We start from the raw sequence: 13,118 nt of genomic DNA, 5'->3' as shown, positions 1-13,118 counted from the left end.
GAAACCCACACTTTATTAAGCTTCGTAAATGAAAGAAAAAATAAATAATTTTTTTTTTCAAAAATGGGTTTTGTAATGTCCCGGATACATTTCTTAAATAACGGGAAAAAAAAATATCTAATGTAATTTTAGATAACTTTCTTTAATATCTATCGAAACGATATGGTTTTGAAGTTGAAAAATTAAAAAATAGAATAATAAAAACTATTATAACCTTGAAATAAATTAAAATTACAAAAATATCATGATTTTTACCCCAAAACGACATCATTTCGATGAACATTAGATAAAATCATCTAAAGTAACTTTAAAATAAATCCATAATTTATCTAATAATTAATAAATAAATAAAATATTAAATAAAAATAAAGATATATTAAGAATATATATTTTTGTGGGTACACAGCCGAAGCAAGATAAGAATGATTTTCAATTGTTCGAATTAATTCTTTTAATAATCCTCGTAATTATTAAATACAAAATTAAATGCCTATTTGTTTAAGATATTTGCTCTGACCAATCCAAGATAGTATGAGTTAAATCACACACAGTTGAAGGTTAAAGACTTTGATCTTAGAATCGTAACAAGTGCGCTAGAATCTATAGTGATATGTGCTTCTCCGTGTTAGAGCTGTAATATGGTTCTGGTGCGATGGGAACGACTGAGAGTACCTACAAAGACACGTCGACGCTCAAGTTAGTATTAATGCTAGATATATGTTATAGATAATTGGAATCAAATGATCATACCTGGGTTTGTTCCCTTCATACTTATAGTAAGTTTTGTGCCGCCTTTTGTAGGTGGCATACCTTCTCATTGGTTGTTGTCGGTTGTTGCCTTTTTGTCTCAGTTGGTGCCTTTCTGGCTATTTCCTTGGTGAACAAGTCTATAGAATAGCTTGTCTTCTTAGATTAGTGGCAAACTGGAGTTGTTTTACTTGTATTGGCCCTTATGTGCGGTGGAACTCACTTCGTTACTAAGACTTTCCTTAGGGGGTGTTTGGTTCAGGAGAAATCTTTTTTTACTAGAGAAATGTAATTACAAGGAAAGACGTAGAAAAGTAAGTTTAGTAAGAAAGTTTAAAAAAAGTTGTTTGGTACTGCAAAATATTACTAGAAAAATTGAGTTAAATATGCTAAGTGTATGTTTGGTTGAAAATAAAAATTTGATGGGAAAATAAATAGAAATTAAGAAAGTAACCTTTTTATAAAATTTTGAATGTTACATGTGGTTAAGAAGAGGGGATATTTTTGTCTTGATTTTTATCCACTTTTTCAATTTCTCCGTTTTTCTAATAAGCACCATGTTGCAAACATCATTCATTGACAATGTAGAAGTACCTTTTTTACATGCATTTATAATTAGATAGGCAACTCTTTTTTATAGGTAAAAGTCATGATTCCATTCTACCAAACGTGGAGAACAAGAATGCAACATACACTTCCTTAGGAAAATTTTGAGATATCCTGAAACAAACACCCCGTTAGTCTTTAAGTTATTTAAGCTGATTTTACATGATAGTCCACACGATGCTTGGTGTATGCATTCTGCACAATAGGATCATTGCGCTTTCATGGGTCCTTTCTGAGCTTTAAATCTTATGGGCCTATGTGTTATCCAGATCAATATTAAATTTATTAGCAATTTCATTAAATGATATTTTATTAGGTATTATCTAAAGCAAATTATTTATTTAATATTTTCAGAAGAAAGAAAATATAGTACTTTCTTTATTTAATAATGACGAGAAGATTGTTAAAAAATTAATTAGCAAATTAGCAATTACTTTAATTATTAATGGATTTTAAAAAATATGCTCAATCCATGTTCAATAGTTGTTGGACTGTTCGCATATTATTATAAAATAATTTTTTTAGTACAAAAGATGTACTAAAACTAAACTGTTGTAATACTGATATTTTAAGTATTTTTAATTGAATAATAATTTAATTTTATAGCTGTGTCAATTTATATTGCTTATTAATAATAAAATTATACCTAAGATTTTGAACTTGAAAAATCTTTTCCGATATAAGAGAACACGTTAAAAATATAAAATTATTCATAAATTTCTATTTATTAAATTATTTTTTAAGAAAATTAATTAGTGCTAAATTATTCAAAATAAGAAAATCAATTATTTCTCAGAATGACTTATTTATTAATAATTATATATATATTTTATTTTACTATGTGTTATCACGTCTTTACAAATTCCAGTTTAATAAGTTGAAATTTATAAACACTGGCATTCACTAAAAGTTATATTCACATTTTATTAACTAATATTACCAAGGCCTATTTGTTTGTCTTTTTTAAAAAAACTTTTAAATAAAAAAATCAATAACAAAACTTTCAATAATCATATTAATTTTTAAAAAGGAAAAATTAAAAGACCCAGCTTTAATATTTTTCACAAGTTAAAAAAATGAATTTTAAAATAATTAAAATTTCTTTCATAACTTATCTTAGAGGAACCTGATATAATTAGATTAATAGTCATTTATGCATTTATGTGATATTGTATAGTATTACGCAGTGATAGTAGTACGTTTGGATGAGATATTGGAATTTGGAAACGATAAATTGGGAGACATTTGAACATTGTCAGGCATTTTGCTACGTGTAAAAAAAGTAGCTACTAAGTCACATGAATATGATTATTTATTACTATGATGATCTTGGTTGGTGGGTGACGCTATTGATGGACCCATACTACACTTTACAAAAGCAATATTGAAGTGATAGATTCGAATCGGCGTGTACTGGGGACATCAAATATTTTTGAGAAAAAGTGTACCCTTTTCACAAACTGTTCGAGTCAGGACATTGATACAAAATATGATATGATATGATATTCTGAACATATTAATTTTAAAAATATTAGATTTTGATATATTAAGATGAATTTTAATATTAAGTAATATTTTTAATTTATGTTACGTATATTATATTTAATATTTAATATTTTAACTAAAAAAAATAAAACTAAACTTATAATAACTATTAATTTTACAACGCATCTAATAGTTATATTAATTTAATCATAAAATATTATAAATATTTATATTAAATTCAATAAGATGATAATTCTAATCCAACGAATCTAATAGTTGGAACTAAAAATGTAAGGCAACGCATCCTTTAAATTTTTTTTTAAGTCTATGTTAAAATATTGGGATGTCGAAAAATATCGAAAAGTGTCAAGACGTGGGATTTTTTTCATAGGCCACAACTACACCACCAAAAATACCATTGCCACGTCCAAAAAGGCTTATGCTCGGTGCCCTTTTGGTGTGGCAGTGAACGCGGTTTGCTCCGTTACGTTGCGTCCACGAAACGAAGGGCCCCTATGCACTCCTCTCCCTTTATCCTTTTTCAATGGTTACCAATTTTACCATGAATGTCATTAACATTTATTGTTCTCGTTTCAATTCACATGTATAATATATATATATATATATCCGTTTTTGCAGTTGTATGTTCACATGCAAAAGCATGTTATATATATATAACATGATGTGTTAGACAAAATTATGAACTAAGTTCTGTTTACTTTTTAATGACTCTACCATCATGTCGAGTATACATGAGTAATAATCCCATGTGATTCTCGTGATCAATGAAATATATATAACCTTTACTTTGAAATATCTAGCCAATTTAAATGTGATTTGAATGGTTTTCTTACCATAATCATCATCTTGTTTATTTTATTTCAATTTCTTGAAAAAATGTTGAATAGATTACCTTTTAACTTTGTGGTATACTTAAGAAATGCTAATGCAATGTTAACTACCAATGACAATGAGGGAAAGTGGATCAATAATAAAATCCTATTGATAGTATATCTTGCTAATTATTAACTTAGTTCTTTTTTAACCATTCCACCAAGTGAGGGTGCTAAACTATTCCAATTGCAAAGAAGCATGTGTACCTTCTTTAATCATATATGTAAGCACTCAAATTCATTTCTATTCATCCATACACACAGCACACGGGAAAATCTTGATGGTGGTTTTCGATTTAACTCATATAAATATTGATGAAGACGACGCCATAATATGTTTGTTTTATGTCCCAAAAGAGGTGCCTTTATGAACAGTGATCTATATTTTATATATACTCCATACACTTGCATTACAGCTGATAGAATCATTCTTATGATCCATTATATGGATGGCTGTGGTTGTGGCCCTTTGTAAATTTTCTTCATTCAAAAGCCAAAACGAACATTGAATCTTTGCCTTATGACGGTTTAGGGACAGTAAGTGGAAGAACCACTACGAATTGTTGAGAGTTATAATCCATCACATAAAGGCAATTAAAGAAAAGGGTAGTTTATGTATTATGTTATTCTTTTACGATAACGCCACATATAAGTTTTTCCATTCGTAGATTACCGGTTCATGGCATCCATCCAATACATATCTGCGACAACAACCCACTTTGGGAAAGTGGCAATTTATTTTTCAGTCAAAAAACAAGTCATTGCTATTATGTATTCAAGTTGGCCCCTTAGCATTGCTTTTCTCATTTGTTCGTGCCTCTACATGTCCAATAATATACTTTACATATGCGAGAAATTGTATGTTATTTAATGCATAAATTAGATCCACATACGAAGAATACAATGTCCATTTTCATTGAGGAGATCAAATTGACGATGTCGTGTAGATAGGGTTGGAAAAAAGGTAAAGATTACAGGATATAGATAGACTTAAAAAAATGGAAAGTAAGTGCTTCGTACGCAAGTATTTTTATCTAGAACTCTCTCTTTTTTTTTTTTTGTGGAAGAATTTTTATCTAGAACTCTAATACTATTAGTCGTGTTCAGATGTTTAGAAAGAAGTTTAACGAGATTAATACATACATTTCATATTTCATATTTATGATTCAATATTTTCATGTTTATAGACACAGTTGCCTTTCGAAACATACAACCGGGTGATTGTACACATGCTCCACTAAATAAACGTTTCAGTCATTACTCTTTTGAACATTGTGATTACTTGTACACTGTTCTATATATAAACAAAATAAACTAATGCGAAATTGTATAACTACTCTGAACTTTGATATTTTTTTGTAAATATGTACCGTTGAGATATATAGTCTCACATTGATTGGATGAGCAACTAATATGACCTTTATAAGGTCTTGGACACTCCCACCCCTTGAGCTAGCTTTTGGGGTGGTATATCCCAATGTTCTTAACATAGTATCAGAGTCTCACCGTCCCCCGCTTTAAAAAAATGGAATTAAAATGAAAAAAAAAGCACAAAAAGGTAAACCAAAAATGGGCCTGTGCAATTTCCACGCTTCTAGCTTAAAGGGCTCTTGCGTGAGGGGGCGTATTGAGTTATATAGTCTCACATTGATTGGATAATATGACCTTTATAAGGTCTTGGACACTCTCACCCCTTGTGCTAGCTTTTGGGGTAGTGTATCCCAAGGTTCTTAACATATGTACTGTAAATCCTAAATTATGAATATTCTACTAATCCGTCTTTCTGTTTAGTTGTTGTTATTGAAAAACTTATAACGTAGCATAATTCTAATCTTTCATTTGTGCATTATATATACTATTTATTAAATTATTTATTCAATTCTTATTTCTTACTTATTTTAATCATTACATGATAAATGATGCGAATATTGTACAAATGGAATATTAAAATCATGTCACGCTATGAGACCGTTGGTGAATTAATGGTAATTAGACGGAATGACCAATTACTGAAATAGTCCTAATTTATCTTCCAAACAAAAAATATTCATAATTTAGAAAGTAAATAAAAAGATTTCAAAATTCATGTTAACAATTTACAAAAATTTCAAATTCACAATGATTATTTATTCCTCTATCTATAAAAAAAATCCTAAAACTATTAATACAATTAAACAAAAAGAATCATATTTATCTAAACATTTATGCAATTAATGTCCTTTACAAAAAGAATCATATCAAATTCACAAAGACTTCCTAACCTATCATTTTGGGGTACAACCACATGGAATATACAATCCAATCACAAAGAAAACATTCCTTTACAATTGTAATCAATATATATTATTTGATTGGAAAAATGTTTGTCCTTTTAAAAATATAATTTAATGTCGTTTTAAATAAAATATAGTGTTTAACTATAATATTTAGTCAATTAAAAGTTAAATAAAAAATAAATTGAAAAAATAAAAAATTAAATATATTTATTTCACTTTAAAAACACAAAATTATAACCTTAAAATCACCATTGCAAATCTCTCCTTACTTGTACTTATTGCTTTTCTTCAGAGGGCTTTTGCTTTTCTTTATAAATCTGTATCTCTTTAGTGATGATCAATATTAATGAAATCAGACACTTAAGATGCTGTAAGTGCTCTTGTACTGTATTCCTCAAAGTGGTGACCTCATCTTTATAATCTATTTTAAAATAGATTTTAAAATAGGTTATATAGATTAACTAATTTTCCTATTTTCGAGTCAAACAACTGTTGGTATACTACCTTTTGTTATTTTTTAGGTTTTGACTTGAATTCATTGCAAGATATTATCGTTTAAATTTGATTACTAGCTTAAAATCGAGAATAACCTTTACATATTCCTTCTTCCAATTGGAGTTGGTTAATCAATGTGAATTAGGTTAAATTTGAACCGGCAAATGTCGACTCAAGCGGACGTTAATCAGGTTGTGAGTTATTTGAATTGGTTAATCGACTTACAAATTATTTTTTAGGAAAAGTTCATGTCCCATGTGGTTTACTTCAGAATCACTTATGCCCCTGTGGTTTTTTTTTTATCACATATGCCCCTGTGGTTTGCAAAAAAGAAAACCACCATGTCCTCTTGCTTAACACTATTAAATATTACTTTACTCATCCAATTTTGCCCCTGAAAACATTATTTAATAAAATAAATCTTAGAATCAAAATTAATTCTACACAGCACCTCAATCATTATTTCTACACAGCCAATATTAATTCTACACAGTCACATGCAAATTTTGAAAGCTTGAACGTTTGGTTCCATTTAAGATATGAGCCAATTAGCAACAAATGCACAAACTATTACTTAAAGCACAAATTAACATTGGTTCTGACATGCATTTTCTCCAAATTTACTTAAAAGCAGCCAGTGCTCTTCCTTCCAGATTCCAGGGATTTAGACCACGATTGTTTTTAATGTGACTAGAGCCATAATTCTCACCAGGCTTTAAGCCTATTTGATGTGGTGAAGTCAAACTATTTGAATCTGTCTCATCATTACAAGTCTCCCCTCCAGATAGCAGCATCTTATATCCACTCTTTCGAAACAAAGATAACCGAACCAGTACCTTGAGTTAGAGTTATTCAAGATAACAAGAAACATGGATCAATGGCTATGGAGATAATTACAAACCGAGGATAGTAGGAAGGAACAAATGCTAAATTACATAATGCTGCTTACTTTGTTGCTTCGGTAACAGCAAGGAAATTCCATTTTTTATCTTCACCATAGTAATGTTGTGCCACAACTTCAACTAATGCTTAATGGGTATTCAATATTTAATATTTAATGAGTAATGCTAGTATTTTTGATCGTTACTGCATAAAGGTATTCAATATTTAATGAGTAATGCTAGTATTTTTGTCTTGCATAAATTTGCATATTTAACAGTGTTAAGGGGCAAAATTGGAAGAGTAAAGTAATATTTAACAGTGTTAAGTAAAAAGATATGGTGGTTTTTCTTTTTGCAAACCACAGGGGCATATGTGATAAAAAAAAAACCACAGGGGCATAAGTGATTCTGAATTAAACGACAGGGGTATTGGTGAACTTTTCCCTTATTTTTTTCCAGCTCACTTAATATTTTTTTTTCATTCTCATAACTCAAATTTAAGATATTTAATTAAAAATAACAAATTTCTACCACTTAAATTAATAATTATTAATAACTTATATTTTCTTTATTTATATACATAATTAGAAAATATTTTGAGCATTTTTCATCAGCTTGTATTAAAAAAAATTATTAAAAAAAGTTATATTTAATATTATTTAAATTTTTTTAATATTTTTCCTGTCACATTATTTTTTTGACTTAAAAATAATATTATTTTAAAATTGATAGAAATATATTTTTGTAATTTATTTATGTTGGAGTTTTATTGATCTTTATCATGATAGATTTCTTTTTTCAAATCCAATCACATCATTTTTTATTAGATACCAACCGTTGTCGAAATTTTTATGAACCCAATTGCGATTTTGAATCTCTTCATCACCTCTAGCGATTGTGAGTTGTGACTCTAAAAAATTGAACCCAATACCCTTAGGCTCACAGGAAATAAAATACCTCATGTTAAAGAGATTTAATGATTAGAATCTACTCAAAGTATATAAATATTTATTTTAAATTAACATTTAATTAAGTAGACTTAAAAAAATAATCAGAATAATTAATTATTATGATTTTAAACCTACCTCAGCATATCAGCTCACATCAAATTAGATCAAATCAGACTATAACAAGTCAGGTTAAAATTATTATTTTTCTTTTGTTTTATTAGCCAACGCACAATTTAATCACTCACTCATTGCGTTCAATCCATTTTAATAAGTCATAATGTTTTCATATCTTTCCTTAAAGGGAAATACAAGTCTACTATTACAAGAGATTTGTTATCTCATGCTGGAGAAATAATAAGTGTGATCGAGATTTACTGTTTTAAAAATAAAATAAAATTTGACTCGACTTTTAATGTATTTGGAGGAGGGATATGTTTTCTACTCCAACAGAAGATAAACATACCCGTCCCTAAATTGCATTAGCTTTAGAATATTTTATTTATGCTTAAATCTTAACCTTAAAGTAAAAATGATGTATCATAATTAAGTTAATATATGATCTCGTATATAAAAGATAAAATGACATAAAAATATATATACAAAAAAAAATTACATAAAAATATAATGTTGTGTATCTGAAATTTCGATTTTGACAAAAATACTACAAGTGAAATTACATTGATTTATATGTTTTGTGCATAATTTTTATTAAAATGGATGGCTAATAGTGTGGTACATAAAAAAAAATATGAAAAGATTCAAAAGAAAGTGGGAGTGGTAGTTATTGGGGTCCCAAAGTCTCAAGGGATAGACCCAGTTAAATAGGGCCTGGTAACATGAAAGTTTTGGAGTATAGACCACTATATAAGCAAAAGATGGGCCTTAAGGTTATTTGTTTTACAAAATACGGACTCGGTCCAATAGATCGTCTTCCTGGGCTACTGGCCCTCCTTCATTGTATAATCACCAAATAGAAAGTGTTTAGGGTGCAAATATGTATCTGACAAGGAAGAAAAAAAAAAAGTGTAATCGGGAATACGAATACGTGATTAAAAGACTGATTTGTAAATCAAAATATTATTGAAAATATTAATTTAAGTTTACTGATTTCATATTTGGTTGATACTTAAATATTATTGAGAATCTAGGATATTTTAACAAAAATAACCCCACCTTTGTTACAGCCCCAAACCCTGTAGCATGATATTGTCTGTTTTGCCCCGCGAACAAGCACTGTCGAGCTCACGGTTTTGTTTCTTGGGACCCTCCACAAAAAGCCTCACACTAGAAGAGGTATCCACACTCTTATAAGGCATGTCCTTTTTCCTTTATGTAATGTTCCACATCGGTTGGAGAGGGGAACGAAGCATGCCTTATAAGGGTGTGGACACATCTTCTAGTGTGAGGCCTTTTGTGGGTGTCCCAAGAAACAAAAACCGTGAGCTCGTCGGTGCTTGTGCGCGGAGCAAAACGGACAATATCATGCTACATGGTTTGGGGTTGTTACAACCTTCTTTGAATTCCCACAGTTCATCTTCTGCTTACCGGACTTGGTTCGCCTCAACTTGGGCTTCAACAATTTCTCCGGTTTGTTTCCAACGAACTTCAAACCAGATTGAGAACCCTCTTCTTCGACTTGGAGATGGAACCTCAGCTTCTTTTCTGTTGCTTTCGTTTTGATCCCTTTTTTTTTTTTATTAGTACTCAAGGGCCCTAAGCCCAAAAACAACAAAAAATCAAATAACTAAAACAGACATGTAATAAGCGCTGTTTTAAGATGTAAAACTCTTTTTTGGTCCATTGCTTTTTCTTGTAATTTAAATTAATAGAGTTAGTAATATTTATAAAAACATAAATAAAGGATGATTAGAAAATTTTAATGATAAATAATCATCTTGTTGGAAATTTTTACAACAGAGAATATTTAGTTGAAAAAAGAAAAGGAGAAATAATTTTATCATTTTAGATGAATTTTTTTTTCTCATATTATATTAACAATTAAAATGTGGGTTTCATTTTGATTTTTTTGTCTTCACATTTTTGTGTGGAATCCACTGATATATTGTGTGTATAACATAAAAAAAATATTCTTGAGAAAATTAATTCCCTTAAAAAAATTCATCCCCAATTTTATACTTATCCTGGAAAATCCGGGCAAAAAACAACATAAAACTTTGATTAAAGGAAAAAGGAAAAAAAAATCCATTCTGGCTTAACAGTAAGCAAGTGGAGCTTGGCATTCAATCATGACTAAGTTGGCCCAAAAAAGAAGAAAATAATAGCCGTTCGTTTTTCAGTTTACACCAAGTAAAGTCTAGGATTCGATAGAATAGAATCCCGAAAAATACGACGCAGTTTTTAGGAATCCGATTCAAATGCTTGTTATAATTGTAGCCTACGAACTCGAATAAATTCCACTTGCGGGTGCAGTCCCACAAAAACGCCACACGGTCTATAACGATGTAATGTACTTGCACAGCTAAGAAAAAGAAAAGCAGCATAATTAATCTAACTCAACGTTGAGATCAACTCAAAGAGCGAGCTTGCAACAACAATTCAATTCAATGGCAGAGAAGCAAGTGATGGTGGTTGGCATCGACGACAGCGATTACAGCACTTACGCCCTCGAGTGGACTCTTGACCACTTGATCACACCCCCACCCAATCCTATCTTCAACCTTGTTCTTGTTCATGCCAAGCCTTCTGTTTCCTCCTCTGTCGGCTTCGTTGGCCCTGGTATATTTCTCGTGATTTTCTTATATCTTTTTTTCATTTTGAAAAGGTTGTTTTGTTGATGTTGATTTTTATATATATAACAACGTTTTTGCAGGAGCCGCTGAGGTCGTGCCTATCGTGGATGCGGATTTGAAAAGATCTGCTAACAAAATTATTGAACAAGCTAAAGATCTCTGCCTCAAGAAAAAAGTAATGAAAATTCCCCAACACTGCATCCACGTTGTGCTGTGTTGTGTCATTTTACTTCATCTCTGATGTTTCAGAACATCTATATTAACTATGTATTGTGTGTGCATATATACCTGAGGAATTGTTATCTGAAGTGATGACTAACTTTTTTATATATCAGGTAAATGACATAAAAGTGGAAGTTTTGGAAGGTGATGCTAGAAATGTTCTTTGCGATGCTGTGGAGAAGCACCATGCTTCAATACTGGTTGTGGGTAGTCATGGCTATGGATCCATAAAAAGGTAAGGATTCATTCTGATCCTACTTATCATTCTATTATTGCTTTGCAACGATGATCGAAGTATGATACATACTTTTCTTAAACTTGTGAATAGCTAGGGGTAGGATATATATACCATGCATGAACATACTAAATTGAGTTCTAGCATTCTCAAACGAATCAATTTCATCGCAAACTCAAGTTGCCAAGAACATGAGTAAGATGTTATGTTAGTTGCCACACCTTAAATCCATGGCAAGTTTTTTATTTTCTTTTCTTTTAATTATTGTATGGTCAATATGATTGTGCTTGGTAGTTAGTACTTACTGTTTTCCGGCTAATCTTTCCCAGTTATCTACCATCATTTTTTTGCAGGGCGGTTTTAGGTAGTGTAAGTGACTATTGTTCTCATCATGCTCACTGCACTGTGATGATCGTGAAGAAGCCAAAAACCAAACACTGATCTCATTGGCTTCGTCTATAGTGCTACAGAAATAAACGTAAATCTTTTCAGCAAAAGGGAAAATAAAAAAAAATTCATAATGCTGTTTGTTCCATGCTATGCTGACTTTACGCTTTAAGGTTCATTTTACTTTTTTATTTTCAAAGATATTACATATAATATATGCAAGCACAAGGAGTTTTTCCTTATCCAAGCGACCCAGGAATTTATTTTGTTCATGAGCGATTTGTATAAATGTTAATGTTATATGCGTGAATGACTCATGGAAGTGGCGATTGGGTCGCATACAATAAACTCTTGTTTTTCGGCTATCAAATTTATGAACATGCCAAGGTAGTTTGATTCAAGAAATGGATTTTATTTATAAATTAAATAAGTTGGTATTTAATTTCTTTAATTTTGATTACAGCTTATCCTTAAAGTTCTACATTTCTGAATAAATTCTATTAAACTGTGTTGCATTTATTCACCTTCAATAGAAGGTCTACAACTGCCGAGTAAAAGAAATTATGGATTTGATTCCTAAAATTTACCTTTTCGCAATTTAAGTTCTAAACTCTAAAATTGGTTAATTTGATCTTAAGAATGCCTTTTTGGGGCTAATTTCTCGGGTCAATTTCTTGTCTAACTTTAAGATGTGACGGGGGAGAGAATTTTTTTTTTTTTTTTCAGTTTTACACAAAGTATAATTTCGTATTTTGTGTAAAATATCTATAATAACACAAGCTTGTGTCATTCAAAATGATACTTCTTTTTTCCATGTTCAAATTTCAGTACCATTATTTATATAAAAATAAATAAAAAAATCAATTTCTTGAAGTGTTCCCTAAAAATAATTTGCCTATACCCTAAAAATGTAGGGATATAAATATTGTATGCGGTAAATAATATGACTACATTTTTTGTGGGAAAAAATGTGTATCATTTTAAAGGATGTAAAGTTGTGTCATTTTAAGTGAGAGAAAGAGATAGATAAAGGAGGAGAGAGAGTGAACAAAAAAATGTAAAAGTGTGGGTCCCATATATTTGTGAGAGTAAAATGATATAAGTTGTGTCATTTAAAAGGAGAAACATTTTCCCCTTTTTTTTGTGTGGTACCCGTGGTTTTTTTTGCCCAATATTCAATGACTCTAAGAT

At 30.1% G+C, this 13,118-nt stretch overlaps 1 protein-coding gene across 1 annotated transcript; it reads left to right on the top strand.

Annotated features, from left to right (window-relative positions):
* The first annotated feature begins 10,765 nt into the window (after positions 1-10,765).
* Positions 10,766-12,305, top strand: LOC133308832 (universal stress protein PHOS34-like). The gene is made up of 4 exons (XM_061509553.1): positions 10,766-11,069; positions 11,164-11,258; positions 11,419-11,540; positions 11,894-12,305. The coding sequence occupies exons 1-4, from the start codon at positions 10,898-10,900 to the stop codon at positions 11,979-11,981; spliced, it is 477 nt and encodes a 158-aa protein (XP_061365537.1). The 5' UTR covers positions 10,766-10,897; the 3' UTR covers positions 11,982-12,305.
* The last annotated feature ends 813 nt before the right edge of the window (positions 12,306-13,118 follow it).

The sequence above is a fragment of the Gastrolobium bilobum genome, unplaced genomic scaffold (assembly GCF_033153095.1).
Source record: "Gastrolobium bilobum isolate Gb01-03AN ecotype WA unplaced genomic scaffold, APGP_CSIRO_Gbil_v1 utg15473, whole genome shotgun sequence".
Taxonomy (NCBI): Eukaryota; Viridiplantae; Streptophyta; class Magnoliopsida; order Fabales; family Fabaceae; genus Gastrolobium; species Gastrolobium bilobum.
The sequence above is the reverse complement of the archived record's forward strand: the minus strand, read 5'-3'. Positions and strand labels throughout refer to the sequence as shown.